This window comes from Elephantulus edwardii, unplaced genomic scaffold, assembly GCF_000299155.1.
Source record: "Elephantulus edwardii isolate Elephantulus edwardi_28Jun2011 unplaced genomic scaffold, EleEdw1.0 scaffold00200, whole genome shotgun sequence".
Lineage (NCBI taxonomy): Eukaryota > Metazoa > Chordata > Mammalia > Macroscelidea > Macroscelididae > Elephantulus > Elephantulus edwardii.
The window spans coordinates 3,471,799-3,499,233 of NW_006399950.1; the positions used below are offsets into that span (position 1 = coordinate 3,471,799).

The 27,435-nt window shown below is 46.1% G+C and overlaps 1 protein-coding gene across 2 annotated transcripts; it reads left to right on the plus strand.

Annotated features, from left to right (window-relative positions):
• The first annotated feature begins 874 nt into the window (after window positions 1-874).
• Window positions 875-26,875, plus strand: CRBN (cereblon). 2 transcript variants are annotated; one of them, XM_006897084.1, is made up of 11 exons: window positions 875-971; window positions 7,024-7,139; window positions 7,680-7,882; window positions 8,648-8,797; window positions 19,486-19,645; window positions 23,106-23,168; window positions 24,109-24,193; window positions 24,960-25,075; window positions 25,450-25,514; window positions 25,656-25,787; window positions 26,695-26,875. In XM_006897084.1, the coding sequence occupies exons 1-11, from the start codon at window positions 905-907 to the stop codon at window positions 26,873-26,875; spliced, it is 1,338 nt and encodes a 445-aa protein (XP_006897146.1). In that variant the 5' UTR covers window positions 875-904. The 2 variants fall into 2 exon arrangements, with proteins under 2 accessions (XP_006897146.1, XP_006897147.1); XM_006897085.1 differs by having other exon boundaries at window positions 7,027-7,139.
• Window positions 26,876-27,435: the final 560 nt, after the last annotated feature.

Below are 27,435 nucleotides of genomic sequence, written 5' to 3' on the forward strand. Positions count from 1 at the left end.
CCGCGGGCCCCCTCATGTCTCTATGTTGTCAGAGGTGCAGCACCTGTCAGTTTGTTGAACTGGGAGAGCGATTTGCAATTAAGGATTTGCACTGGCCGCTAAGGGGCAAGCAGGCAGAGCCCACCGGCTGCTCTGGGCCAGAAGCACTGGCAGTGAGCTCCCGCGGGAGGTGCTGGCCCTGGGTCACTTCCAGCTTCCTTTACCGCTTCAGTGAATAGACTTGCTGGTTTATCGTTTGCTCTTCCTCGTACAGTGTCGTGTCCATCAGCTCGCTGTCCTGGGTGGCGTGTGGGTCCCTGTGATCCTGGAAGCTCTGTGGCTGGGTTTTCTATGTTTCTGATTAGATCACATGAATTTTAGAATATGTATGACAACTAAAGTAAAGGCACTTAAAACGGCAAGCGTTGTCGAAATGACAGATGACATTTCCCAGTCTTCCATACAGTGTGTATATTTGCTAAAAAATTAGAGGTTAAGCTTTATCAATAGATTGTATTGACTCACAATCACTTTCATGTAGAAGCAAAGTGGCCTCCCTGCCTCAGTTCCCCACATGCAGTTTCCTGTTGAAAAGAGAGGAGCGGGGTGAGGTGAGACCCCTGACGCCCACCAAGGTCACTGGGGGTCTTGGCCAAGTTCAGGCTCCCAGCTGAGCCCCAGGGTCCCTGTTGCCACATTTAGCAACGTGTGCACGTGTAGGCCGCCAGGGGGCGCCGTGGCTACAGAGGACGCTGCGTCGGCCCCCCACGGCCGCCAGGGGGCGCGCTGCGTGCCGAGCGCCGTGCGTGCCGAGCGCCGTGCGTGCCGAGCGCGCTCTCGCCCCGAGTGCGCTCTCGCCCCGAGTTCCCGGCGTGCCCCGCGCGCGGCACCGCCCTGTCCCAGCGTGCTCTGCGGGTAAACAGACATGGCCGGCGAGGAGGGCCGGCGGGACGCTGCGCACGACATGGGGAACCACCTGCCGCTGCTGCCCGGTGAGTGTCCGCGGCCGGCAGCAGCCCGAGCCGGCGGGGCCGGGGCCGGGGCGGGCGGAGGACGACGGGTGCAGAGTGTCCGCTCCAGGGCCGCCCCTGCAGCCGCGCGTCCTCGGCCCCGGCCTCCCTGCGTGGACGGTGTGCGGGAGTGACTGCTCCGGGGCCGCCCCTGCAGCCGCGCATCCCTCCCTGCGTGGACGGTGTGTTCCAGTGTCCACTCCGGGGCCTCCCTGCGCGGACGGTGTGCGGAGGGATTCGAACCCCCGGCGAAGGCCGCCTGCAGGGCCCTGCGTGAGCGATGGACCGGGGGACCCGGCGGTGTCCCCGCAGGGCAGCGCCCGTGGACCCGCGCAGACCGGTCAGCACAAGGCTGGCGTGGGAGGCGTCCTCGGGTGCTGGGCAGCGGGGCTCGGGTGCTGGCCGCTCGGTGCTGGGCAGCGGGGCTCGGGTGCTGGGCAGCGGGGCTCGGGTGCCGGCCGCTCGGGCGTCCGCTGCGCCTTCCGTGCTGGCCTGGTCATCACCGCGTCCCCCCGGGTCTGGGCCTCCGGGGCCTCGGTGCCGTTGCGGCGAGTCGGCGCCGGACCCCTCGCTGGCCCTCCGGCAGAGTCCACTGGGAGGGGCGGCCGGTCCCTTGCTGAGCCGGGCGGACTCGAACCTCCAGCCTTTGCGTTGGCTGAGCAGCTGTGCCCCCGGACCGCGGCCACGTACGCATTGGTGCTGCCCGGGGAGCCTGTCGGCGGGGTGTGGTACTGCGATGCACGGGGAAAGGACGCGCAGCTGACCCTCCAGCGCGCAGCTGACCCTGAGCGGCCGTCCACGAGCCCAGCGACAAGCCGCTCCTGCTCGGTTTGAGAAGCAGCGGTTGGAGCCGCATTCGTTTGTCCCCTGAGTGTTGTTGAAGCCTCCAGGCCACTCTTGGCCCGTCCACCTCTGCCCTCTCCCACCCTGGCCCCTGCTGTCCGAGCCGCTGTGTGGGTCCGTGAGCACCTCTCTTTTGCAGACCCTCAGCTCTCCCAGGCACGGTGTTCATTGTTTATTCTCTAATCTGTTACCTACTTCATATCCTTCAACACCCTCGTTCAGAGCATCCTCTGATCTTTCACCTGCACCATCTTCAGCTTTTGTACGTTTAGGAAAGGACAGACAACAACACCATGACTTCAGTCACAGAGTGACATCTTTGCTTGTTAATGAACTTGAACTTGTGCGCAGATTGGCCGCAATGCAGCAGGTGTTTGATTTTCTAACTGCTGTTTCCAAAGAGTTGATTGTGGATCCGTGTAAATGCTTGACCCTGTCAGTTGTGTCTTTGTTTATCATCATGCTGCTTCTTGACCCACTTGTGAGGATTTGGGTTGTTTACATTGTTATCCTGACTGAAGGCTTTGCTGTTCATTAGTAAGTCAATGCTTCAAGTCCTCTTAACTTTCAGAAAGCAAGTTTGTGTCATTTGGATCTTGGAGGTTATTCCTAAGTCTTCCTCCCTGCTTTGTTCTTCATGTGTCCGACTTCTTGGACTTTGCCCAGCGGGCAGGTTGAGGAGGGTGCTCTGATAGACAGTGTTCTTGGAGGAAAGCCTTCAGCCGAGCATGAGCTGGGAAGAAACAGCTTTTGCGTATTGAGCTGGTTCTGAAGCCCTTTGACCAATTTAGATTTAGAAAACCAGTTTGCAGAAACCTCCATTTGCAGCTCTGCGTTTCACTCCCCTTGTCAGTAAAGCTGCTGAAAGGCTACAACCCTGACACACACTTTTACTGATTTTAAACCCTGAAGGATCCTCTTAGTCAAGTGTCAGATGACTGACTCCTGGTCTTTTTCCAGGGCTCCACGTGCTCGTAGATTTTAGGAGAAGGTTTAAGGTGTTCTTGTTCTAAGTGGTGCGGAATTCCCTTGATGTTGAGGGTGCCCGTTATTTACTGGCTCACAGTGGAATACTTTCGCAGAGCCAGTGAAAAGTTAGTGTCTTGCTGGTATTCTCTGATCCATGTGGTGCCGGCAGTGATGCACTTCGTTCCATGTCCCATTCTAAACTGACCTGGCTGTGTAACTGTTGTATTTGTGCTTGGTCTGTTGTTGGTTTTGTTTGGGTTTGGGTTTTTTGGTGTTTTGTGGGGTTTTTCCCCCAGTTAATTTTGCTCGCCTGCGATACTAATGAGACTGTTTGCTAATTTCTGAATTCCACTGGCTCATCTTCTTTTGAGTTGACATGAATCCTCTCGGTCGATCAGGTAGCATCTTCCAGCTTTGATTAAGTGGTTAAGTACAAAGTGATCACCTCCAGCCATGAGTCTGTTGTAACGCTTCACTTGGCCTTTGTCAGCATCTGGAAATGCGTAATGCCACATTATGAAAAACAGAGCCTAAGACAGAAGTCAGGGAGAGATTGGATCTGTGTAGCTGTGAACTGGCATCTTCTGCCAGTGAGGTTGGACGTTTCTGCTGCAGGCGGTCCAGTTGCACTTGCAAGTTTCAGGCACTTGTCCAAAGAAAGCTGTGCCTTGCAGGTGAGTTATCCCCTGGCAATGGCGGGCCGCAGAAGATGAGGCGGAATGCCTGCTTGTACAGTAGGTTTTCTACTTCTGGGGTCGTGGGGTTCCTGCAGCTGGCAGTGGAGAAACCCAAGTGTGTCGGCCTGCAACAGAAGCATGAACTGGCTTTTCAGAAATGCTGTCTCAACACCCCGCATTTTAGGGAAGATGGTCAGCAAAGAGGGCAGCACCTGAGGCTCTGCAGGAGCTGAATCATTGACTTTTCCCTGGTTGCTCTGAAAGGTCAGTGTGTGGTTTGGTGGAGGTGGGGCAGGAATCAGAAGTGTGAGGGCCAGAGATGGTGAGAGAATGGTAATGCTTTTCCAGATGTTAAGAGTCTTACTTATAGAGCCGTCAGGTTGTCCATAAACCATTTAGTGCAAGGCTTTGGGGGGGGAAGAATAATTTCCTAAGTGCTACAAAAATAGCTTACTATTTAAGGCTCTAGCTTGGCCACTAAAACATTAACAGGTAACATACTGCTTTGCAGGTGGCGGGAGGTTTTAGCTGTGTTTCTAGAGGCGAAGGCAGCTAAGGATAAGGGCGTCATTCAAAGATTAGAAAGTGTTTTCAGTTGAAAGAACAATTTTTAGAAATATTAATTCTAGACTTTGTCCCAATAGTTGATCCTTTAAGCTTCGTGATAAAGAGCGTGTTCGATGCCCGAGTCATCTCTGACTCAGAGGGTTAAAACTTTCCAGCTCTGACCCTGTCCTCACACCATGCCCATGGTTACCCCGACTCTGATCCCACGCCATCCCCACGGCTACCCTGACTCCGACCGTGACCCCATGCCATTCCCATGGTCACCGTGACCCTAATCACACATCATCCCCATGGCCATCCCGACCCTGACCTCGACCCCTCCCGACCCCATACCATCCCCACGGCTGCCCTATCCCCAACCCCACCCTTTCCTGCTGACCCTGACCCCATGCCATCCCACGGCTGCCCTGCCCCCAACCACACCCTGCTCCCCTGACCCCACATCATCCCTGTGGTCACTGTTGGAATTTGTTTCTGGAGAGTCAGGTGACCTGAGAGCCAGCTCCTGGCACTGTGGAGGACAGTCTAGGACTGGCCTGAGGGTCGCCGGACGGCCTCCGCCGTTCTCTCGTGGGGTAACTCTCAGCCCACCACACCACCTGGCTTCCTTGCCGAGTACAGTGTAAACCAGCAGAGGAGACGCAGTCACATAGATGCTGACCCTGGAGCTCAGGAGCACGGCTAGGACGGCCTCCGAAGACCTCCCGGCGATGCTGTGTGCAGGGTGCTCTGCCGTGTGCGCGGGGGCCCAGAGACCAAGCTTCTCCAGTGGCTTCTCCCTGGGAGAAAGTCTGGCTGGTTCCTCCAGTGCATTTGGAAGCAGTGGAGTGTCCGCTAGGAGTGGAGCCCAAGTGTCGCTGTGAGCACAGACTGCCTCGGCCTTCAGAGAGTGGCTGGTGGTCTTGCACCGCTCGCCTCTGGGTCGGCAGCCCAGCCCTTAGTCCACGGGACCACTGCGCGGGACCACTACTCGGGACCACGGCTGCTACAGAGTGTAACTCACAGCCTAAGTCAGTCGTGTGCTCTGCAGCCCTGCAGGGCCGAGTGGAATTGCTCTCGGGGTGTCCGAGGCTGCACATCCTTACAGCACTACACTGTGTTTCTCCCTCAGAGCAACTAGTGAGTGGAACTGCTGGCCTGTCAATTAACACCGAGTTCTTAATCCAACCAGGACTCCCTCAAGAGGACTGCATAGAGAAGTTAGCATTGTGAAGGACAGATCGTGTTGAGGGTCTGGGAACTGTGTTAAGGATGGCACGTCACTGTTCTGCTCTTCACCGCAAAACCACACAACTCTGGTCGAATCATGGAAAAGCCAGCAAGCAGATCTCGCTTGAAGGACCCAGGACCAGTATTTCATCACCCGTCAAGATCACCACAAAATGAAGTCTTAAGGAACTTTCCCAGCCCTGAGAAGACTCAGGAAGGGTGACAAGGAGATGTCATGTGGTTATCTTGGATGCGATTCTTAAGTGGAAAATGAAGGACATTGGGTAAAAATGAAGGAGAAAGTCCCGTTTTGCCAGCACCATTTGTTAAAGAGATTGTCATTTACCTGTTTGATAGGTTTGATTTCCTTGTCAATTAATCAGTTGACCATAGATAGCTGGGCCTGTTTCTGGGTTATCAGTTCTGTTCATTGGTCTGTGTGCCTTTCATTGTACCAGTACCATGCTGTTTTGGTTACTACCGCTGTGTAGTAGGTTTTGAAGTCAGGGAGTGCTATGCTTCCCACTTAATTTTTGTTGCTCAGAAGTGTTTTGTTTATTCCACGTCTCTTGCATCTCTAAACAAACTTGACAGTTTCTTTTCAACCTCCTTGAAAAATGAACTTGGTATCTGGATTGGGATTTAGTTGAACATGCAGATTGCTTTTGGTAGGTTTGTCATTTTCACAATATTGAGTCTTCCTGTCCATGAACAGGGCACATTTTTCCTTTATTTAGGTCTTTTATTATGTCTTGCAGAAATGTTCTGGAGTTTTCTATGTATAGGTCTTTTGTATCTCTAGTTAGGTCCACTCCCGAGTATCTCAGTTTGTAGTTGGCTGTGATAGAAAGGTTGATGCCTTTGAGCTGTGGTGCTGGAGAAGAGTGTTGAATATACCATGGACTGCTAGAACAATCATGTTCGCCCAGGAAAAGGTGAAACTAGGCTGTTCCTTGGAGGCAAAGTTTCTGAAGCTTCATCTGACATACTTTGGACATGTTACAAGGAAGGACTGGTCCTTGGAAAGAGACATCATGTTTGGGAGGGTGGAGGGACAGCACAGGTGATGAAGGACCCTCGATTAGATGTATCGATTCAGTGACTGGGGAAATGGGCATAGGTGTGTCAGATACAATAAAACTAGCACTGGATAGAGCAGGGTTTGGAGCCCTTGTACATAGGGTCGCTATGAGTCACAGGCGACTTGACAACACATAACATTATAAATGGTACTGCTTTCTTGAAAAAAAAAAAAAGAAGGAAATCCAAAATAAAAGGTGGAGTTTGGTTATCAGCAATGTAATAGAATGTATTAATACTGGTTTCTTAGTTCTACTGCCACAATTTAAGATGTTAGCTGTAGTGGAAAGTGGCTATGAGGGATGCAGAGAATCTATACTATCCTTAAAACTTTTCTGAAATATGAAACTTTTAAAAATTAGGGAAAATAAAATTAGTGGCCATAGCCTTCTGACTGCCTGGTCACAGGGCCTTGGTGACCACCACGTATGCCTGGTATTCAGAACACCTCTTTTCAGGAACTAATGCTTAAAAGTGCAGTGTAGCTTTCCCATTTTCATGCAAACTTTTAAAAATTAGGGAAAATAAAATTAGTGGCCATAGCCTTCTGACTGCCTGGTCACAGGGCCTTGGTGACCACCACGTATGCCTGGTATTCAGAACACCTCTTTTCAGGAACTAATGCTTAAAAGTGCAGTGTAGCTTTCCCATTTTCATGCATCTTTTTTTTCTCTTACCTATTTTTACAGCAGAGAGTGAGGAAGAAGATGAAATTGATATGGAAGTTGAAGACCAGCAAGAAAGCAACGAAGCCAAAAAACCAAGCATCATCAACTTTGACACCAGTCTGCCGACATCGCACACCGTACGTTATTTAGTAACCTGCTAACCTAACAGACACAAGACCCGTAGCTCCAGATACAAATTTCTGCAAACATGGGCCTGATGTTACCTCACACCACACCAAAACTTAGGAGTGAAGTCATTTCTAAAAGTGATACTATGGCTGGTGTAAATGTTTTATAAATTGTTACTGTTCTTATGTTTTTTGGTAATCATTGATTTTTGCAGAGATTTCTTACTCTCTTTTGCTAGTATCTAGCATGATATGATTAAACATGTTGGCATTTTATATTTAGCTTTTGTAATAATTTTGAAACAGATAAATTTACCCTAAAGCGTGATAAACTTTAAACTGCTTTTGAATTTGTGTTTTCATGAGAGATTTTTCATAAAACATTGGCAATTTTACTTCTGCTTCTGACACATACTTATGGGGCTTTTGCACCAAGTGAATTGTGTAAATAAGTATCTGCCCCCTCCGGTAGAGTCTTCTCTTTACCGTTGAGCCTGCATCTTTATCACCCCCGCTGACGGCGCTGTCTGTGTGCATGTTCCTAACTAGTATCTGGGCGCGGAGATGGAGGAATTCCACGGCAGAACCCTGCATGACGACGACAGCTGCCAGGTCCTCCCCGTCCTTCCACACGTGATGGTGATCCTGATCCCGGGCCAGACTTTACCTCTTCAGCTTTTCCGCCCTCAGGAAGTCAGTATGGTCCGGAATTTAATTCAGAAAGACAGAACCTTTGCAGTTCTTGCATACAGGTAAAATATTAGAGTCCCTTGGCGTACCGTAATGCTCTCACGTGCTGTCACCCCAGAAGTCAGTGCTGTTACTCTGTGCAGGAGGCGAGGTGTATATGTGCGACAGGATTTTATTGATTAAAGACCCGGAAGTGCGGCTTGGAGGTTTGTTCTTTTCAGTCCTATCTAAAATAGACATGCACTGTCCCATACAGTGGAGCTTTCTGGTTTAGACCTTTTTTTAATTCACTAATATTTAATGATAAGCATTTCAAGAATCTTATTTTCAGAAGCTCTCTTTAAATCTAAAGAGCATATTTTTACATTTCCATATAAACAGTTTTCCAAAAGAATGGCTTGTGGTTGGCTCATTTTTAGAAGTCATAACTTACGTTACTGACCAGTGGTCAGTTCAGACAGAAACATTTATCAGGTGCCGCGTGAGTCATGGAGAAATCACTAGCCAGGGTAGAAATTCATGCAGGGTGCTCCAGCCACGGTACGTGCATGTAGGACAGTCTGACGACTGGGAGAACCTTTGCTGACAGAAGCCGGATCTGGACGCCGTTCAGTCCTGGAGTGCTGCTGGTGACAAGGGGTCTGTTCTTGATCCAAAGTGCACCTTCCTGAGGCTTTGCTGAATGTCTGCTTCCTCACATGGCTTAAGAAGGATAATAATAGCTTTGCAAGTGATTGCTATAAAGTGTTCTTGTGTATTGATTTTGCCAACTTTGCATATTTCAAAATAAAATGTTCTTATTCTCTTTTTAAAATCTACATGTAAAGTAATGTACAAGAACGGGAAGCACAGTTTGGAACAACAGCAGAGATATATGCCTACCGAGAAGAGCAGGACTTTGGGATTGAGATGGTAAAAGTCAAAGCCATCGGAAGACAGCGGTTCAAGGTCCTGGAGCTAAGAACCCAGTCTGATGGGTAAGAAATTCCTTTAAGTTGTTGGATATCTTCTAACAGATTGGTCTTTGTTTCTTTTGTATATTACACCTTTTGTATTTCATTAACTTGAAAGGTTTTTTTGTCCCTTTGAAGGTGTAACCCACGGACTTCCACCCTTGCTTAGTGTCCTGTTTACCTGGGAAGTTGTTCCACACTGTAAAGCTTTGAGTTCCAGCCTCACCTCCTGCCTGTCGAGGATGACTCACTCATTTATTGAGGCTGCCGAGGCCTCGTTAGAACGGTTTCCAGCTGATTCTAACGCACAGCCGTGGGATTTGAAAACTCAGAGTGCAGTGTCATTGGGTGTGTGACTTGTCACAGCATGGGGTGTGGGGAGACAGAGAGGCTTGTGAGTTCTGCTGACTCACTGGACCGCTGGTGCTGGCAGCGTCCCTGTGTTGTCCGGAATCATGTTGCTTCTGGCTGACGGCTGCTTCATTTCTAGTTCCACTCAGTACACAATTTCTATCTCCCATACGTTCCATTTATATAATAAGTGCTTAGGAAGTTCCAGTTTCTGTATCATGTGGAGTTGAGAGATTTTTAAAAGGATTTCTCTCAAGTTCAAGGAATATAACTCTTGTTTAAAATCTAATTCACCTTACTTTATCCTCTTAAGAAAAGAAAAAGCATTTTTCTTGACCGTCGCATGTTAGGTCTTACAGAGCTAGTTTTCATCCCTAAGAAGTCTTGTATAAATACCCTTTGTTTCCACATCAGGCCAGGTGAACTAACCTCTGATCAGTAGCCAGAGTAGAAAAACCTTGTTGTAAGGTCTTCTGGATACATGAAAATTCAGAGCTGGTTAAAAATAAGGGAATTGGATGACCTATTTTGTTCACATAGTGACACCTGTAATTATTATTACATTAATGAAAGTGTAATTGAATTCCAAATGAAGGTAACCTAACAATGTGGAAATTATCAAACAATTCCCTTAATATTACATATAAGTAGAATCTTTCTGAAGGTCTAAAAGTGACTGTAACAGTACATTGACAGAGGACTGCCAGAAATTGAAACTGGGTTCAAAAGAGATTCTGGCTGAAGGGTTATTGCTCGTGTTAGATGGATCTTGACTGAAAGCAGAGAAAGATGTTTACTTGTGTTTTAGTGATGATGCAAAGACATTTGATTGTGTGGATCAAAAGAAATTCTGGCTAACTTTGAGAAGATTGGGAATCCCAGAACACACATATAGACCAAGAAGCAGTTGTCAAAACAGAGCAAGGGAGCACTGGGTAGTTTAAAATGTGGAAAGGTATGTGTGGAGGCTGTAATCTTTCTCCATTTCTATTCAGTTTATATGCTGAGCAGATCCTTCAAGAAGCTGGATTATATGAAGATGAATGTGGCATCAAGACTGGAGGAAGACTGATCAGTCTGCATTATGCAGATAACACAACCTTGTTTTCAGGAGTGAAGAAGGTTTGAAGCACGTACTACAGAAGATCAAAGCCTGCATCCTTCAATATGGGTCACACCTCAAGATCAAGAAAACAGAAGTCTTTATCATTAGACCAACAGCAACATCATGATAGATGGAGAAAAGATTAAAGTTGCCAACAATTTCATTTTACATGGATTCATAACACCCCTGGTGACAACAGTCAAGAAGTCAAAAAGCATGTTGCGTTGGGAAAACCTGCTGTCAGGTACCTTTCCACAATTCTAAAGAGCAAAGGTGTTAAAGGCTAAGGTGCACCTGATCTAAGCCATAATGTTTTCCGTTGATTCCTGTGCATCTGAAGGTGATGACAGAAGAGGAATCGGTACCTTGGAGTTGTTGGCTTGACAGTCTTGAATAGCCTGTGGGCTGCAAAACACCCCTGTGTAGAAGGAAGTGTAGCCAGAGCGTTCTTAGGGGCAAGGATTGAGAAACGTCGTCTCATGAATGTTGGACATATTTTCAGAAGGAACCTGTCCTGGGGAAGAGACATCATGCTGGGAAGTTGGAGGGTCAGTAAAAGAAACGAAGTTCGTCAACAAGGAGGGCTGGTAAAGTGACTAGCAGAGTGGGCTTGAACAGCGTAGACCGTGAGGATGGTACAGGATGGGGCGAGGCTCAGGTCTGTTGATCGTAGTGTTGCTCTGAGTGGAGCAGGAGGCCTTTGATACAGCAGCACATAGACATGTGGGCTGTGGAGCTCCTCCTCCCTGCTGCTCCCCCAGCACATCCACTGTTCTAACCTCTCACAGCACATAGCACTTCCTGCTGCCATGGCAGGAGTGGCCTTGTCTGTCTCCCTCTGTAGAGAAACTTCCTGAGGATAACAGCCTGGACTTATTTACTGTTCTTTACACACTGTGTGGATTATATGGTGTTCCCAAATTCCCCAACAGCCTTCCACAGTAGTTTCCTGTGTGCTTTATACACATTACGTTTGTGAAATAAAGTAGAGATCTGGAGGCCAATTTAATTGCTATATTTCAGAGAGCAAGACAGTGTCTAAGGATGATAGAAAAAGAATCAATGCCTTAGAGTTGTGGTGCTGGAGAAGAGTGTTGAATATATTGCTGAGTGCCAGGAGAACAAATACTTGTGTTCTGGAGAGGATGAAACCTGGCCAGCTGACTTGTCCCACTGGAAAAAAGATGACCCAACAGAATGTGGAAATTACCGAACAATATCACTAATACCACACACAAGCAAGATCCTGCTGAAAATTATCCAAAACCAACTGGAACAGTAGTACATCAACAAAGAACTGACAGATGTACAAGCTGGATTTAGAAGAGGCTGCGGCACTAGGGACGTCATAGCCAATGTTAAAGTGTTCTTGGCCAAAAGCAAAGAGTACCAGAGGAATGTCTGGATCACAACAAATTGTGGCTAACCTTGAGGAGAATGAGAATCCCAGAACACTTAATTGTGCTCATGTGAAATCTGTATTTGAACCAGAAAGCATTAGAACAGGGAAACATTGCTTTTTTCAGAATCAGGAAAGGTGTACATCAGGGATGCATCCTGTCTCCATACCTTTTCCATCTATATGCAGAACAGATCATTCAGGAGACTGGACTTTATGAGGAGGAATGTAGCATCATGAGTGGAGGAAGACGTACCAACAACCTGTATTATGTAGATGACACGACCTTGCCTGCTGAAACTAAGGAGGATATAAGTTTGGTATAAGTTTGCTGCTGAAGGTCAAGGATTGTAGTCTTCAATATGGATTGAAGCTCAACATCAAGAAAACAAGGATTCTTACCACTGGGCCTGTGGGCAGCTTCATAATAAATGGAGAAGAGCCTGAGATTGTTGGTAACTTCAGCTTACTTGGTTCCACAATCAACACTCCTTGCACCAACAGTCAGGAAGTCAAAAGATGAATTGCATTGGAAAAGTCTGTTGTCAGGGGTCGGTCTCAGAGTACTGAAAAGCAACGATGTCGGTCTGGAAACTAAGGAGTGCCTGATACCGTTCATGGGTTTCGCCATTACTTGCTGTGTATCAGACAGCTAGACAGTGACTGAGGATGATAGAAGATTTGATGCCTTTGAATTGTGCTAGAGAAGAGTGTTGAACATACCATCAACTGCCAGGAGAACAAACAAGCCCGTTCTTGAGAGGGTGAAACCAAGCTGCTCCCTGGAGGCAAGGATTTTGAAGCTCTGTCTCACATACTTGGAGCATGTGGCCTTGGAGAAGGAAATCATGCTTGGGAGGGTGGAGGGCAGCACAGGAGAGGAAGATCCAGAAAGAGATGGATTCACTTGGTGACTGGAGAAATGGGATTAAGTCTGTCGGAGATGGTGAAGGGCAGGGTTCAGAGCTCTTGTACATATAGGGTTGCTGTGAGTTGCAGGCGACTCAGTGGCACCTAACAGCAATGCCTACAATTAGGAAGGGAGCACTGGTGGCCTAGTGGGTAAGGCGGCACAGCCAACCCAAAGGCATGTGGTTCAAATCCACTAGCCACTCCATGGGAGAAGGATTGGGAATCTCCTCCCATGCAGTTTCCTGCCTTAGAAAACCCACTGGAGGCTCACCTATGGATCAGTTCTGACTTGGTCTGTAACAGCAACATTTAGGACAATAAATGAATTTTTTCCCAAGGACTCTGCATTAATTAGTAAGCTGTTTTGCTATTGTATGTCTTGTTAAGATTTCTGTATTTCAGTTACTTCTTATCCTCATGCTCATCAAGTTTTTTCTTTTCTGTGAGTATTCTTTTCCATGTATCCGGAAGGATAATTGGTTTGTATAAAAGTGTTTACCTCAGTCTGTTGACACCAGTGACTTGGTTGGGGAAGAACCATTTTGAACACAAGATGGCAGTAGAGCCTTGACACTGGGCTGAAGGCCACACACCCAGAGCGAGTGTGAAAGGACTGGGTCAGACGGGCAGGGCTGAAGGAAGCCTGGGAATGGGCCCACTCTGTGGAGCGTCTGGTAGACCTCTCACAAAGGTAAATCTGTGCTGACGTAAACGTCCTCCCTGAAATGAGGTTTTTCTGGACTTCACCCTCATCTTAGAAATAGTGAGAAGACAACCTGGGAAATAATTTAGTGTAGTCACTTCTTTTTGAAAAATGGAAATCAGGCAATGTAGAGGTTACATATTATGTTTCAAAACATTCGGCCAGTCAGCGTCAGAACCAGGGGGTTGGGCGCCCTGATTCCCAGGCTAGCGCGCTTTGCGTGCCTGAGAATTCTTCCATGGCTCATTTCAAATGCAGCCCTGTTTCTTTTTCTCCTGTAAAGTTCCTGTTCTCCAGAACCCCACAAGGAAAAACTCAGCTTTTCTAAAGGCGAAAGATTTAACGATCAGAATCAAGCCTCAAGTTGCAATATTGAAAGATTCTATGGGCAAGATATTGAACGATGCAGAAAGCATCAAAAAAAGATGGGAGGAAGACAGTCACTGCCAAAAAGAATAGCCATTTCAGGAAGGAGCATAGGATCAAAACCCTGTGGAACTAGAAGACACTCAAGCTTCACTGAAAGCATTAGCCAAAAAGATACGGCTTAAGAATTTATCAGTTGAGGGGAGCTCTGGTGGCCTAGTGGCAAGAAGCTGCACTGCAATCCCAGAGGCCCACGGTTCGAATCCACCAGACGCTCTGCCGGAGAAGGAGGCACAATATCCTCCTGTACCAGTCAGATCTGATTTGACGGTACATGCACACAAAATAAAATAAATTTATCAGTTGAGGTGTTCAGCGAATAGGTGCAACCCTGAAAAAATGTCTTCTGTTGAGTATGCAAAACATTCTACTGTGTGGATCATTTTAAATTATGTGTAGGATTGGCTCTCGGCTGGATGCTGCTGTGTCAGCACGCAGGAGCCAGGTTCGAACTCATAATAAACTTTGTTAATTCGGGTAAAAAAAAAATTATGTGTAGGATTGAGAAGAATGAGAACCCCAGAACACTTTAATTGTACCCATGCAATCCCTATACGTAGACCAAGAAACAATTGTCTGAACAGAACAAGGGAACACTATAAGATTTAATACCGGAAAAGGTGTGTGTCAGGATTGTATTCTTTCTCCATACCTATTTAGTCTGGTGGGCTGTTGGATAAGGAGTGTGCTGCCAGCCCAAGGGTGGACGGTTCAAATCCACCAATGTACAGCCTTTGAAAACTGGTGGTAAGTCAGCTGCGAGTCAGTTCCAACTTGACAGCACATACCAACCGTCCTCAGTCTGTAGGCTGACCAATAGCATCAGAAGCTGGACTATAAAGAATGCAGCATCAAGATTGGAGGGAGACTTCAGCAACAGCCTGCTTTATGCAATTGCCACCGCCTTTTTTGCCAGTTAGATCTCAGTGTCAAGAAAACAAAAATCATTGCCCTGGACCTATAGGCAACATCACGGTAGGTGGAGAAGAGATTAAGGCTGTCAGTGACTTCACCTTACTTGGCTCCACAACCAATACGCTTGGTACTGGCAGTCCGCGATCAGGAGATGTACTGCACTGGGGAGGTCTGGAGTCCGCCTTTGCCCTCCACATTACTGAGGAGCAGTGATGTCAGTTTGCTGACTAAGGATGACAGAAGAACTGATTCCTTTGAACTGTGGTGTTAGAGTGCTGAATATCCCACAGGCCCCAAAAGAACAAACAGGTAAGGCTTGGCGAAGGTGCAGCCAGAGTGCTCCTTAGAGGCAAAGACGATGAAGCTTCATCCCACATGTGTTGGGCGTGTTGCTAGGAGAAGCTGTTTCTTGGAGAGAGAGGGACATAGTGCTTGGAAAAGTGGAGGGGTGGCGACGGAGAGCAAGACCCTCAGTCCAGGGGTTGACAAAGCCCCTGCAGCCATGGGCTGCAATGTGTCAGAGACTGAGAAGGTGGGCGGGATAAAATCTGTCGTTCACAGGGTCACTGTGAGTCCTACTCGATGGCTGCAGCACAACAAAGATCATCAGAGACCACAGCCTTCAACATGGGTTGCATATCAACATCAAGAAAACAAATCCTCTTCGCTAGACAGTAGGCCTCATCATGATAGAAAAGACTGAACTAGCCAACCGTTGCATTTTTCTTGGGTCTACAATCAACAGTCATGTTAGCAACAGTCAGGAAATCAAGACGGGCTCTCTTTGGAAAATCTGTCAAGGACCTCTCCGGAGTTCTCAAGAGCAAGGATGCAATTTTAAAGACTTAGGTGCATGTGATTTTAGTCTTTTGCTTCCTATGCATCAGAAAGTTGGATAGTGAAAAAGGAAGACTGACAGTCCGTGCTTTTGAATTGAGGTGTTGGAGACGAGTATGGACTCTCCCATGGACTGCCAGAACACATACCTGCATCTGAGGACCTTCAGCCGGGACGGTCCTTAGAGGCAAGGAAGATGAGCACTTTGCGTTCACACACTTTGGGTATGTGGGGGGCAGGGAGGAATGCATTCTCTGTAAAAAAGGCTTCAGACTCGGAAAGACAGGGACTTCGTGGGGAAGAAGGAAGACTCACTTCTTACTGTGAGTGTAGTGATTTCAGAAGCAACTGAACACCAAACAGTGGCGTTCATTTGCCACATCAGTGACCTTTCATATTGTAAGACAGATAATGCTGTCTTCTAATTTTACCTAGGTTAAAGGTCTTTTTTTGATATCTTTTGAACATATGGGAAATGAAAATATTTTCATAGAAAAAAATAGGGATCATTAAATCTTTATAGGATTCTTCACAAATCCTTAAATATTTAACATGTACAGAGGAGGAAGGCATTCCAGGAGACATCAGTTCTTACTGTTGTGTGTGATTGAGTCACCCATGACTCATAGCAACCCTGTGCACAACAGCTCGCCCTATCCTGAGCCAATCTGTCTCCGGCACACCTACTACCCCCAATACCCCAGGTACGGTGTCAGTCCATCTCATCCGGGGTCTTCCTCTCCTACACCATCCCTCCACCCTTCCAAGCACGATGGCCCTTAGGGACTGGTCCCTCCTGGCAACATTGCTAGAGTATGTTAGATGGAGCTTCAAAATCCTTGCCTCCAGGGAGCAACTTGGTTTCACACTCCAGGACAGACCTATTTGTTCTCTTGGCAGTCCTTAGTATATTCAGTCCTCTTTTTCAGCACCACAGCTGAAAAGCATTGTTTCATCTTGGGTTATCCTTAGTCATTGTCCAGTTCTATGATGCATAGCAAGTAATTGTGAATATCATGGCGCACCTTAGTCTCTAGACTCACACTTGCTCTTCAGCACTCTGGAGAGGTCCCCGGCAGCAGATTTTCCTAATGAAATATCTTTTGATTTCCTAACTGCTAGTGCCAAGAGTGTTGATTGTGGATCTGAGCAAGCTGAAATTAGTAATAATCTCAGTCTCTTCCCTTAACTGTTAAAATTAAGACCAGTAGTTGTTGGGCAAAAAGTTAATTAAAGCTATATTTAATTAAGGTTTCTAAAGTACCCCTAGATAGTTTTCACTAAATATGTAAGTGTGCGTTCACGCTCTTCTCATGTGATGGGGAAGCAGGTCCTGGGTTTGAGTTAGCTTTGCACACTGGAATTACCGTTGTGCTGCTTGCATAAACCACCTTCACTGTACATCATCTATCTGTAGCTTGTTTTGCTTTAAAGAGAAATGCCAGAAATAATCACAAACTTGTTTTAAGTTTAGAATTTTGGGAGTAGATTTTTTCTTTCAACTTTCCCCTTCTCTTAAAGTTGTTCAAACTCTGTGTGACAGCGTGTATGTTTAGACTCCTAGTCCTTGGGGTTTGTTACGTTTTATAGCTTATATAACTGAGGGAGCTGTGGCAGCCTCTAGTGGTACGGCGTTGGGCTGCAGAGGAAGATGGGAATTCTCCTTGGTGTGATGGAGCCTCTGAGAACCGGCTGAGGAGCAGACTGCTGGTAGAGTTCTGACTAGACAGCACGGAACATCCTATAACCATAATCGGAGACACAGCTGCTGTGGACTGGCTACAAAGAAACAAGACTAACGTCTGTAGCAAACCCGGCCACCCAGAAAAGGCGCTGTGTGTACCACCAGCCACATTAATGGGACAGCGCTGTGTCGTCTGCGAGGGCAGGTGGAGGACTCGGGGTCTGTAACCGGCCACGTTAACCAGGGCACATGAGGGACTTGGGGTCTGTAACCGGCCACGTTAACCAGGGGACAGCACTGCATTGTCTGCGAGGGCAGGTGGAGGACTTGGGTCTGTGAGATAGTGGTGCAACTTACTGTGTTCATCTCAGCATCTCAACTCTAATGTTCTTTATTAGAATAAATCTTACTGCTGAAGAAAATGTTCATTCACTGGTGAGTTTAAGGAACAATCAGATTTTTAAAACGTTCATACTTCTGCTTTAAAATTCTGCATAGCAACAGTACTCACACATCAGGTAAGGAAAATTGAGCTTTTGTTTTTAATGAACTCTAGTATTGAAAGAACACTTAGACTATATTTTGGGGGTGTTTCCTCAAACTCTCACAGTTACTTAAATAGGCATTTTCTAAGGATTCTCACCACTGGGCCAATTGGCAGCATCAGTATGGATGGTGAAGAGATTGAAATAGTTAACAGTTCTGGTTTGCTTGGCTCCACAATCAACACTCTTGGTAACAGCAGCCAGGAAATCAGGAGACAAATTGCATTGGGAAAGTCAGCTGTGAGGAACCCCTCAAGAGTGCTGAAGAGCAACGATGTCAGGCTGAAGACTAAGGTGTGCCTGATCTGGGCTATACTCTTCATAATTACGTGCTATGCATTAGAGAGTTGGACAGTGAATAGGATTGAAAGAAAGAGAATTGATGCCTTTGAGCTGTGGTGCCGGAGAAGAGTGTTGAATATACCATGGACTGCTAGGAGAACAAACAGGTTTGTCCTGGAGAAGATGAAGTCAGAATGCTCCTTGGAGTCAAGGATTCTGAAGCTTCGTCTGACATACTTAGGGCATGTTGCAAGGAGGGACTGGTCCTTGGAGAGGGATGTCATGTTTGAGAGAAGGGAGGGACAGCGCAGGAGAGGAAGACCCTCAGTGAAATGGATCGATTCTGTGAGTGGAGTGGTGGGAATGAGTGCGTTTGAGATGGTGAGGTTGGCGCAGGATAGAACGGCGTTTAGAGCTCTTGTACAGAGGGCTGCGGTGAGTCACAAGTGACTCGATGGCACGTAACAACAACAAAGGGTTTTTAATTGAGCTTTCATAAGAAAATGAACTAAGTGGAATAGTATTAGCATTCAATTAAACCTAGACATTTTCAGAAATGTAGAGCTGTTTCATTTCATGGACATAAAGTATTGGGGTTCCCTAAGTTTGTAGGTCAAGGCTTTGTAGGGTGGTTACTGTGAAGGGCTGTTACTGTAGAGGCTTTAAGACAGTCATGCATTCTAGCACGAGTTTGTCCTGACGTTCGAATGTACCCCCTCAGTTACTTCACAGGGTTCCCTGTGGAAGGCCCTGTGCCTCTGGAAGATAGCTCCTAGTTACATTGTTGATGATTGCTGTCAAATCGAGCACGACTCACAGAGACCCTATGAACAAAAGACCTGAAGCCTTTGTTTAACTGTCATCGTTTCTCAAAGTTCATTGAGGTTCCAGAGGCACGTTGTTTAATATACCTGCTGGCATTAATTCATGACAGGATGTTTGCAATTGCGACGTTCTCAAGTGGCATTTAGTTTAGGTCATTTTTTTAACAAAACCCAAAATGGTGTGCATATTTTGACCCCCTGACACACTCACTTTCACTTGAGGACAAGAAAGGAATGCATGTAGAAATAAAGGCTGTGTTGTACACGCTCTTTCTCGTCTGAGATAACTGCTCCATGTGAGTGTTGACTTTCCATTTCTTCAAGTTGGCTGAGTGAACTGGAGGACTGAGTGCAAGAATCCGAGTAAAGAGCCGGAGAGCTGGGAGGGGGAGTGTCTAAGTTACAGACCGGTGTAGAAGTATCAGTGTAAGCAGTCGTTAGCTGTATATTTTGAAGCTGCCTGTGCATATCGTATATTTCTCTAAAACAGAAAAACTTCCTGCTCCATTCTCAGCAAACGACAAAGTTCAGTAAGTTAGTGTTGGTTTTAACTGTGGTATAATACTTAGTGTTTTTGACCAAGTTTCTATCTCTTAACGTGTGATGAGTACATTTTAAAATGAAAACTTTGAAAATCTTTTCATTTTAGTATTATCCTCATTGTTTAGAAGTTGACACTTTGATTAGTTTGTCTGAGAAGTGCCCACCATGCTTGGTTCTCTGTTTTAGAATCCAGCAGGCTAAAGTGCAGATTCTTCCCGAGTGTGTGTTACCGTCCACCATGTCTGCGGTTCAGCTCGAATCCCTCAGTAAGTGCCAGCTCGTTCCGTCAAAGCCTGTCTCCCAGGAAGACCAGCACTCGTGCCAGTGGCGGCAGAAATACCAGAAGGTAAGAAACAAACCGATGAGTCTTTTCAAGACATAAGACAGGAGCTTCCCCAACTGTCCAGGACGCAGAGAGGACTCAGGTGTGAGCATGTGCGGCTGCCTCTTGGCGGCTCGGGGGACACGCGCCCGGCAGCCCAGGTGCCACCTCCTGCTCGTGCACTTGGCCGGAGGGGAGCACACAGCAACAGGAACGTGAGACAGAAGCGATTTGTTACCTGAGGGTTGTGGTTTTTTAAAAGGACTTTTCACTGACAGGTCGGAAACTGACACAGGAGATAGATTCAGAGGGCAGGCAACCTTGACTGTGACCTTTGCTCTCAACAGATAAAAAGTGGGGGCCTTTTAGTCTTAATAAATATTCCCTTTACATGATATTTTGAATAATGTTTGGAATTTTTAAAGGGAGTATCATTTAAATACCTCCATGTAAATAACACAGCTTCAAGCCCCCAGGACACAGACACACCCTTCTCCCCCTACCCCCCCTTAATCTCAGCTGTTCTGCTGAAGAATTCGGCTTCATAGTGATTGGCTGCTTTGGGAGATTTCCTTTCCTCAGAACTTTTTAATAGCCAAATCAAACCACATCAGTCGACTCTTGTTTTCTGCAGCGTTTACGCGCATCTGCAAGGATTCTGAAGCTTCATCTGACAAACGTCATATGTGTTGCAAGGAGGGACCAGTCCTTGGAGAGAGAGAGATCATACAGCACAGGAGGGGAAGAGCCTCTGAAGTGGACTGATTCAGTGACGGGGGTAATGAGGTTAGGTGTGTCACACACAGGCTGGCACAGGATAGGACAGGGTTTAAGGCTATTGTACATCGGGTCGCTATCAGTTGCAGGCAACTCAACAGCACAGAACATATATTAGTAAGTTTGAGTTAATGTTACTTATATGGGAAGAATTTGGGGGGACAGTTTCTCAGTTATGAGGAACGAAAAAATGTTGCCTGTTTTTATACCATTAAAGTGATCGCTTATGTGTGAGAGTATGTAATAGTGACTGAATTAGGAGTGTGTTCATTAGCCAACCTACAGCTTGCAGTCGTTATCATTTTGTAGTTTTTAGACACTTCTACAGAGTGCTCTTCCACTAAAACGTAAGCTCCATGAGGCTTTTGTTGTTAATACTTTATCCATTGGTAAATCACGTATTATTGAAAATACCGCCTGGTATTTAATCATTCAGTCTCAGCCGTAAGTCAGCACCAGCTCATAGCTAACCCTCCAGTGGATTTGCAGGCAGGCAGGAATGTGAGAAGAATTTGCCTTTCTGTCATGGAGCACGTTGGGGATTCAAACTGCGAACCTGTGGTTTACAGTGCAGCACCTTACACTGAGCCACCATAGCACCTTTTCTAGTTTTTATGTGCCAACAAGTCGCCTGTGACTCAGCAGTCTATGAACAGTAGCTCTGAACGTCGCCCTACCTTGAGCCTCCCTCACCATCTGACACCTCTGCTCTCCTTGCCAGTCACTGTCGGTCCCCTTCATCCGGGGTCTTCCTCTCATGTGCTGACCCTCCACCCTTCCAAGCATGACGTCCTCCTCCAGCCGAGGCTTCTGGACCTTGTGCTGCTAAGGTGGTGTGTGGACTCCTCGCCACCTGTGCCCTTCTCTCGTGTGCGTGTCCTGGTGGTTTGCTCTTCAGGGCATCTGACTGTTCTGGAGAAGTGTCTGCATGTTGCTCCTTTTCATGGCTTAGTACTCCCGTTCACTTGTCAGTTGGGAACAGCACTTGTCTGTCAGATGCTGGACGACAGGGGAGCTCTCACATTCAGACTAGGAAGGATTGGTCATACGCTCCAGAAATCACAGGCCTTGGAAAACCCTATGAGCAGTACAGCACACTCTTCTAGGAGACTGATAGATGTAAAATAAGATTTCTCGTGTATTTAGAGCAAGAGCGGGCAGGGTGTACTTAGTTGCTGCCTCAGGTCCTTTTTCTTTGTGCCAGACACCCACATTTGTCCACGTCACACCTGTCTGGTCTCTCAGGTGCAAAGGGAGGATCCTCTATTTCTAAATGTTTTTCTTGTTTCGGTGTGTGAAGATTCTTCACCTGCGATCTTTATGAGTGCAAGTCGTTTCTCCTACAGCCTAGCTGGTGGGTTCGAACTGCTGACTTTTCCCTTAATGCTGGTGCTTGAACCACTGCACCCGGGCACTCTTTCTACCAGATCATCAGTTACCAACATTTGTACATAAGTAGGGAGTTAGGTTTGGGTTTTTTGGAAGCATGATCACATTTGTTCTGTAGATGTACCCTGCCTTTTCTTTGGCTACACAGCATACTCGTTAAAGACAGAACGTAATAACTTGTAGCTGATAAGGTTGTTGCTATTAACAGCTGTCCCCCGAAACCTCCACTCCTGTTTTCGTGTCCTTTAAAGCTTCCACTTTCTGATTTCTTTCAGTGGTTTGTGGACATTTGTTCCCAGAGGAGCTTCAGGTTCTGCTTCTGAATTCTAGTCAGATTGTCACTGGTTTGGATACTTTGAGGACTGACATCTTAATAATCATTATTCTCTCATCAAATACTGAAATTCTGCAGTAATGCACATTTAAGCATTCTTGCTTGGTTCACCAAGTAACTGGATGAGATACAGAATGGCTGTTTCACTGAGTGAAGAGAAAGGGTGTTTATAAGCATTTAAGTCTATTTGTTAAGCTTGTTGGAATCTTCTCTTTTGTTTCTATAATGATTTTAGGATCCATTTAAAGTTCTTACATAAACCAGTTTATTAAGTATTTTAGGATTTTTGCTGCAGATACTGGACGAGTGATGAGTGTGTAAATCCACATATTGTGGTCATCAAAGGGTGATGATCAGTAACTTGGTTCATCTTGTTTTACTAAATAGTCCTTCCAAAACCCCTCAAAACTCAGTGCTGTCAAGGAAGTTCTGACCCATGGTGCCTCCATCAGTTTTCTGACGCCAAAAATCTTAATGGGTAGAAACCGCCATCTCTCTCCGGTGGACCTGCTGGTGGATTTGAGCAGATGGAGAGAGCCGTCTTCTAATGATTAACATCCCAGCACACTGTGGACTAAGCCAGCAGAGCCTCTGAAACTGTCCCCAGCATTGCAGTTTTCTGTTACCATGTATGAATGCTTTCATTAGACCAGTACGCACAGGTAATTGCAAGGTTATAAAAAGCATGATTGTCCATCAGGGTATCGAAAAGATATTAAAATCTTTTCCTGAAGTGCATATATGGTTTAAAATGGTGCTTTTCTCTTTTGTAAGTTGTTAGGTACCATCAGGTCAGAACTGACTCACAGCACCCTCCAGCAGGTGTCCGTCCAGAGCTTGTCAACAGCACAGGAGACTGGCCGTCAGAGCAGCTGCTGGATTCAAACCACTTAACACCATACCCACCTGGCCATCGGAGCTCCCTTGTCTCTTACCTTTAACTTGGGTTCTTATTAAGTGTCCTCTGTTTTGTTTTGTTTTCAGAGGAAGTTTCATTGTGCAAATCTGACATCATGGCCTCACTGGTTGTACTCCTTGTACGATGCTGTAAGTAACGTGCCCTGTTGTGGGTAAGGATCATGGGAACAAATCACAAGCTCTGTGCTCGGTGGTACTCTATTTTCCGAACTGGCAGCATTAGCTTTATCTTCTTGAACACGTCCTAACTCATGTCCCTGGTCACTCTGCCGAGTGTGTGCCGTGGGGTTTAACACTGGCACCACCGCGTCTTACACCCTGTGAAGAGACAGACTGCTGGAATAAATGGTCTGGGTCTTGACACACAGACTGGCTTCAGAGCCTCATTCTGCCCATCTCTCCGTAATTGGGGACAAATGACTAAGTATCCATAAAGCTTCCCTCTGCGGGCATGTAGTAGCAACCTAACGAATGGTAGTCCTCTCTCTCGGTGAATCAGTGGCCTGGCATCCTTGGAAACCCCAGTTGAGCCAATTCGCAGTGCACAGAGGTGGTGGTCGTATACACCATCGAGTTGGGGCTGACCCTCCAGCGGATTCCAGCGGCTGAAATCACGTGGGCACAGGCTGCCCATCCTCCTCCCGAGCAGCTGTGTGCCTTCAGGATGGCAGTGCAGGCTCTTGGCCACTACCAGGCTACCGCAGTGCACCAGTGGTGTGCCTGCGCTGATACACTAGTGCTTGCACGGCACAAGACGGCAAGCCCTCTTCTGTAGTAACTGAGCTCTGTGGCTTCATGGGCTGAGTCAGAAAAAACTTCGAAGTGAAAGCTTAGAGAAGACCGTCAGTGCGCGCATGTGCGTCTGGGTGGACTGTGAGTGCCTGGAGAGCAGACTGAGCTGGAGAGGACGAGGGCTTGGTCCTGTCTAAGCAATTGCACACATTTCAACTGGGGCTCAGATGGGGCTGTTTGACCTTGGTGACTACAGTGGCTAATAAGTGGATTTGTTTTACTGGTGCTGAAAGGTGAATTTAAGTCTGTTGTTCTGGCTACTTTTGTTTTTAACCAGGAGACTTTAATGCATAGGATCAAGAGACAGCTGCATGAGTGGGACGAGAACCTGAAGGACGACTCTCTGCCATCAAATCCCATAGGTACCGAAGTCTCCTTTCGCTCGCTTAAGTAAACTGATAAGCTATTTTATAAAATAAAAATAGTGCATTAGTTCTAGAAAGCTTATTAGCATCTGAAAAATATTTTTAATTCTAAGTTCTTCTATTCTGTGGGCATTCTAATTGTAGGCAAGGTTTCCATTAAACTGCAGTAAGAGGCTCTCATCCAAAAACACCTGAGTGCATAGGCCTTCTTCCCCGTTGACATATCACCTCACTGTTCACTTATATTGTAACCTGAGTGCAGCCAGAATTGCCCTCAGAGGTCCTCCGTTTCCTAGACTTTGGACATGACAAGAGGGCCAGTTCATGCTGGAAAAAGCGGAGTGTGAGAGACAGCCCTCGACGAGATGGATTGATGATAGTGACAGCGGGGGCCCAGGAACACCTGAGAGCGCTGGTGAGGCTGGTGCTGGCCCAGCTGCTGTTCGTAGGGTTGCTGTGAGGTGCAGTCGGTTCCCCAACACCTAACAGCATAGCTGCTCATCCAGTTTAGTTATTTTCTCATCTCTGGGCAATTGTGACTTTTTAAATATAGAATTTATGTCATGAAAAGACCGTAAACAAAAATGGTTTGGGAAGAGATTCTTAAGAGGTAATGTGTTTCATAGCTGGTTATTTAATGTGGTTCCCCCACCCTAATTATATAAAATGTACACTTTAAAAAACCTGTAGGTTAAAGGTTTATTTCAAATAGAAGTTATCCTACTGATGAGTTTAAAACTGAAAAACCCACAACATCTTTTAGATTTCTCTTACAGAGTAGCTGCCTGTCTTCCTATTGACGATGTATTAAGAATTCAGCTCCTTAAAATTGGTAGTGCTATCCAACGACTCCGCTGTGAACTGGACATTATGAATAAAGTAAGTTCAGTGAGGACGATACTCGGGCTCCAGGACGAGGTTGCGTTTTGGGGACCAGCAGTCCAGGCGGGAGCTGCAGAGTGTGCGTTCAGAAGAGTTTGCCTGCCATGGTTTAGATTTTAAAGGACTGCTGAACCCTGTCTGGGACCGTACACGTGAACTGAGTATGAATTCTGTTTGAGGAAAGCAATCTGATTATAACTTTTGATTTTTCTAGATGGTATGTATATATGTGGTTAGCTATCAGATATAATTTCATTGTATAAGTGCATTTGTGACAGAGCTAAGGAGGAAACTTTTTTACATTCACAGTATGTATTTAGGTAATAAAAAAATGAATCTTTCCTACTGATGATTTTCTCTTAAAATTTCAGTGCACATCCCTTTGCTGTAAACAATGTCAAGAAACAGAAATAACTACTAAAAATGAAATATTCAGGTGAGCCCATTATTGTCATTTTCTTAGACTGCTGAATACACTTCCCAGCTGCCTAATGAGAATTCTCGATTCCAGGCACCACTCAGCACAGGTACGTGCAAGCCGCCCTTTGAGTGACTCCCCATGTCGTTTCTGTCCTAGCTTGTCCTTATATGGGCCCATGGCAGCATATGTGAATCCCCACGGCTACGTACACGAGACGCTCACTGTGTATAAGGCTAGCAACCTGAGCCTGACAGGCCGGCCTTCCACGGAGCACAGCTGGTTTCCAGGGTAAGGAGGGACACTTCTGTTTGTGCTTTAAGTAGGTGCAAGAGAGCTGCTAAAAGTATAATGGACAGTGAAATGACTAATGCTGTTTCAATGGTTTTTATTCCATTAATGGCTGTAATTACCTGTCACACTTTTTGCATAGCCTTATTGTATATAGTAAGGGAGAAAAAAGGTTTGGCAACTTAAGTTTCCCTCAGCAAACTACTACATAGTTAAACTTACTTTGCTATCACTGTATGACAACAAAACCAACTCTTTTATGGCCCAGAAAATTCTTTCTTTCTAGTATCTATGCTGTAGTATCTAAAACTAGATAGTATTTGCCAAATTTTGTGTTTGAGCCTAGAAGTTCTCAGCAGCATCCCACATTACCCTCAGAAAGCAAGTGACCGGTCTCTGCTCCCCTTCTCGGCCAGCATTTTCTTTCGCGAGAAGTAGGCTAAATGGAGATTCATGACAACTTTGCTCTTCCTGGCTCTAGGACCTTGTCACGTCCCATTTCATTTGATAGTCTTAAAGAGTAAAAATAGCATTAGTAAAACTTAATAGTAGGTATTATACATGGGTAAAAAATTAATTTTCTTAAGCTACAGAAGAAATACTGTGGTATATATTTCAGGTGAAATTACAAAGGAGAATCATTCCAAAATGGCATTTTCTTTCTTGGGGCAGAGGAAGTTTAATGCTACATCAAAGATTTAACTCAAGATCATTCTTTTCCAAACCTGGTTGCGATGAAAATGTGTAAAAATAAGCTAGAATTGTAGTCTTGAAGCAATTGGTATAAAAATGTTTTTTACATTAGAGGGGAAAAAACCCTCCTCTATAAGCATAATTCATTCTGTATGAACACTGACACATCCCTCTGTAACGCAAGCCTCTAATCTGTCGTCCTCCTGTCTTGTAGGTACGCCTGGACCATTGCCCAGTGTAGGATCTGTGCAAGCCATATAGGATGGAAATTCACAGCCACCAAAAAGGACATGTCACCTCAAAAATTTTGGGGTTTGACCCGTTCTGCTTTGCTGCCCACAATCCCAGAGACTGAAGATGAACTGAGTGCAGACAAAGTCATACTTTGTTTGTGAACACATGGTGGGGGGTGTTGGTATTTTTTTTTTTTAAAGTCGGATCTGCTTGGAATATGTATTGCCTCTGATGCGTGTCTGAGGGAGCAGCACCATCACGTGGAGAGGTGCCAACACTGATCGATTAGTCACTGGGTCCTAGAATCATATTTATACCAACACTCCAGACAGCAGCTTCTAAAGGTGAGGGGCCGAGGACACATTCCTATGGGAAGAGGCAAGTTGATGTAAATGATTTTAAAAGGGGTTTGTTCCTTTGAAAGTTCCTTAGCTTCTTTCAGATGATTTACAAATCTTGAGGTAAAATAAGCAGTTCAAGCCCAAAAATAAAAGTTTTCATTTCTTAACGTGTTAGAATGATATTGTGTATATTTGCTCAGTGTCTGTCCCACAGAAGACACTTTCCATCTGAAATCACAAGGGGCAGAATTGCTGAAGCCCTAGAAGTGGCACTCTATTCTATAGACTTATTTTTGCTCATGTAAATGAAAAAATTTAAATAGCATTTTTAGTTCTGCCTTTATTAATGTAAAATACCCACTCAAATAGTTTTGATAAGG

What these genes read in the sequence shown, in the direction of transcription:
- CRBN (XM_006897084.1), top strand. Translation starts at nt 905, where the DNA reads ATGGCCGGCGAGGAGGGCCGGCGGGACGCTGCGCACGACATGGGGAAC. An exon ending in GGCGGCAGAAATACCAGAAG is followed by an intron (nt 19,646 to 23,105) that starts GTAAGAAACAAA and finishes TTTTGTTTTCAG; the next exon opens with AGGAAGTTTCATTGTGCAAA. An exon ending in ACTAAAAATGAAATATTCAG is followed by an intron (nt 25,515 to 25,655) that starts GTGAGCCCATTA and finishes TTTCTGTCCTAG; the next exon opens with CTTGTCCTTATATGGGCCCA.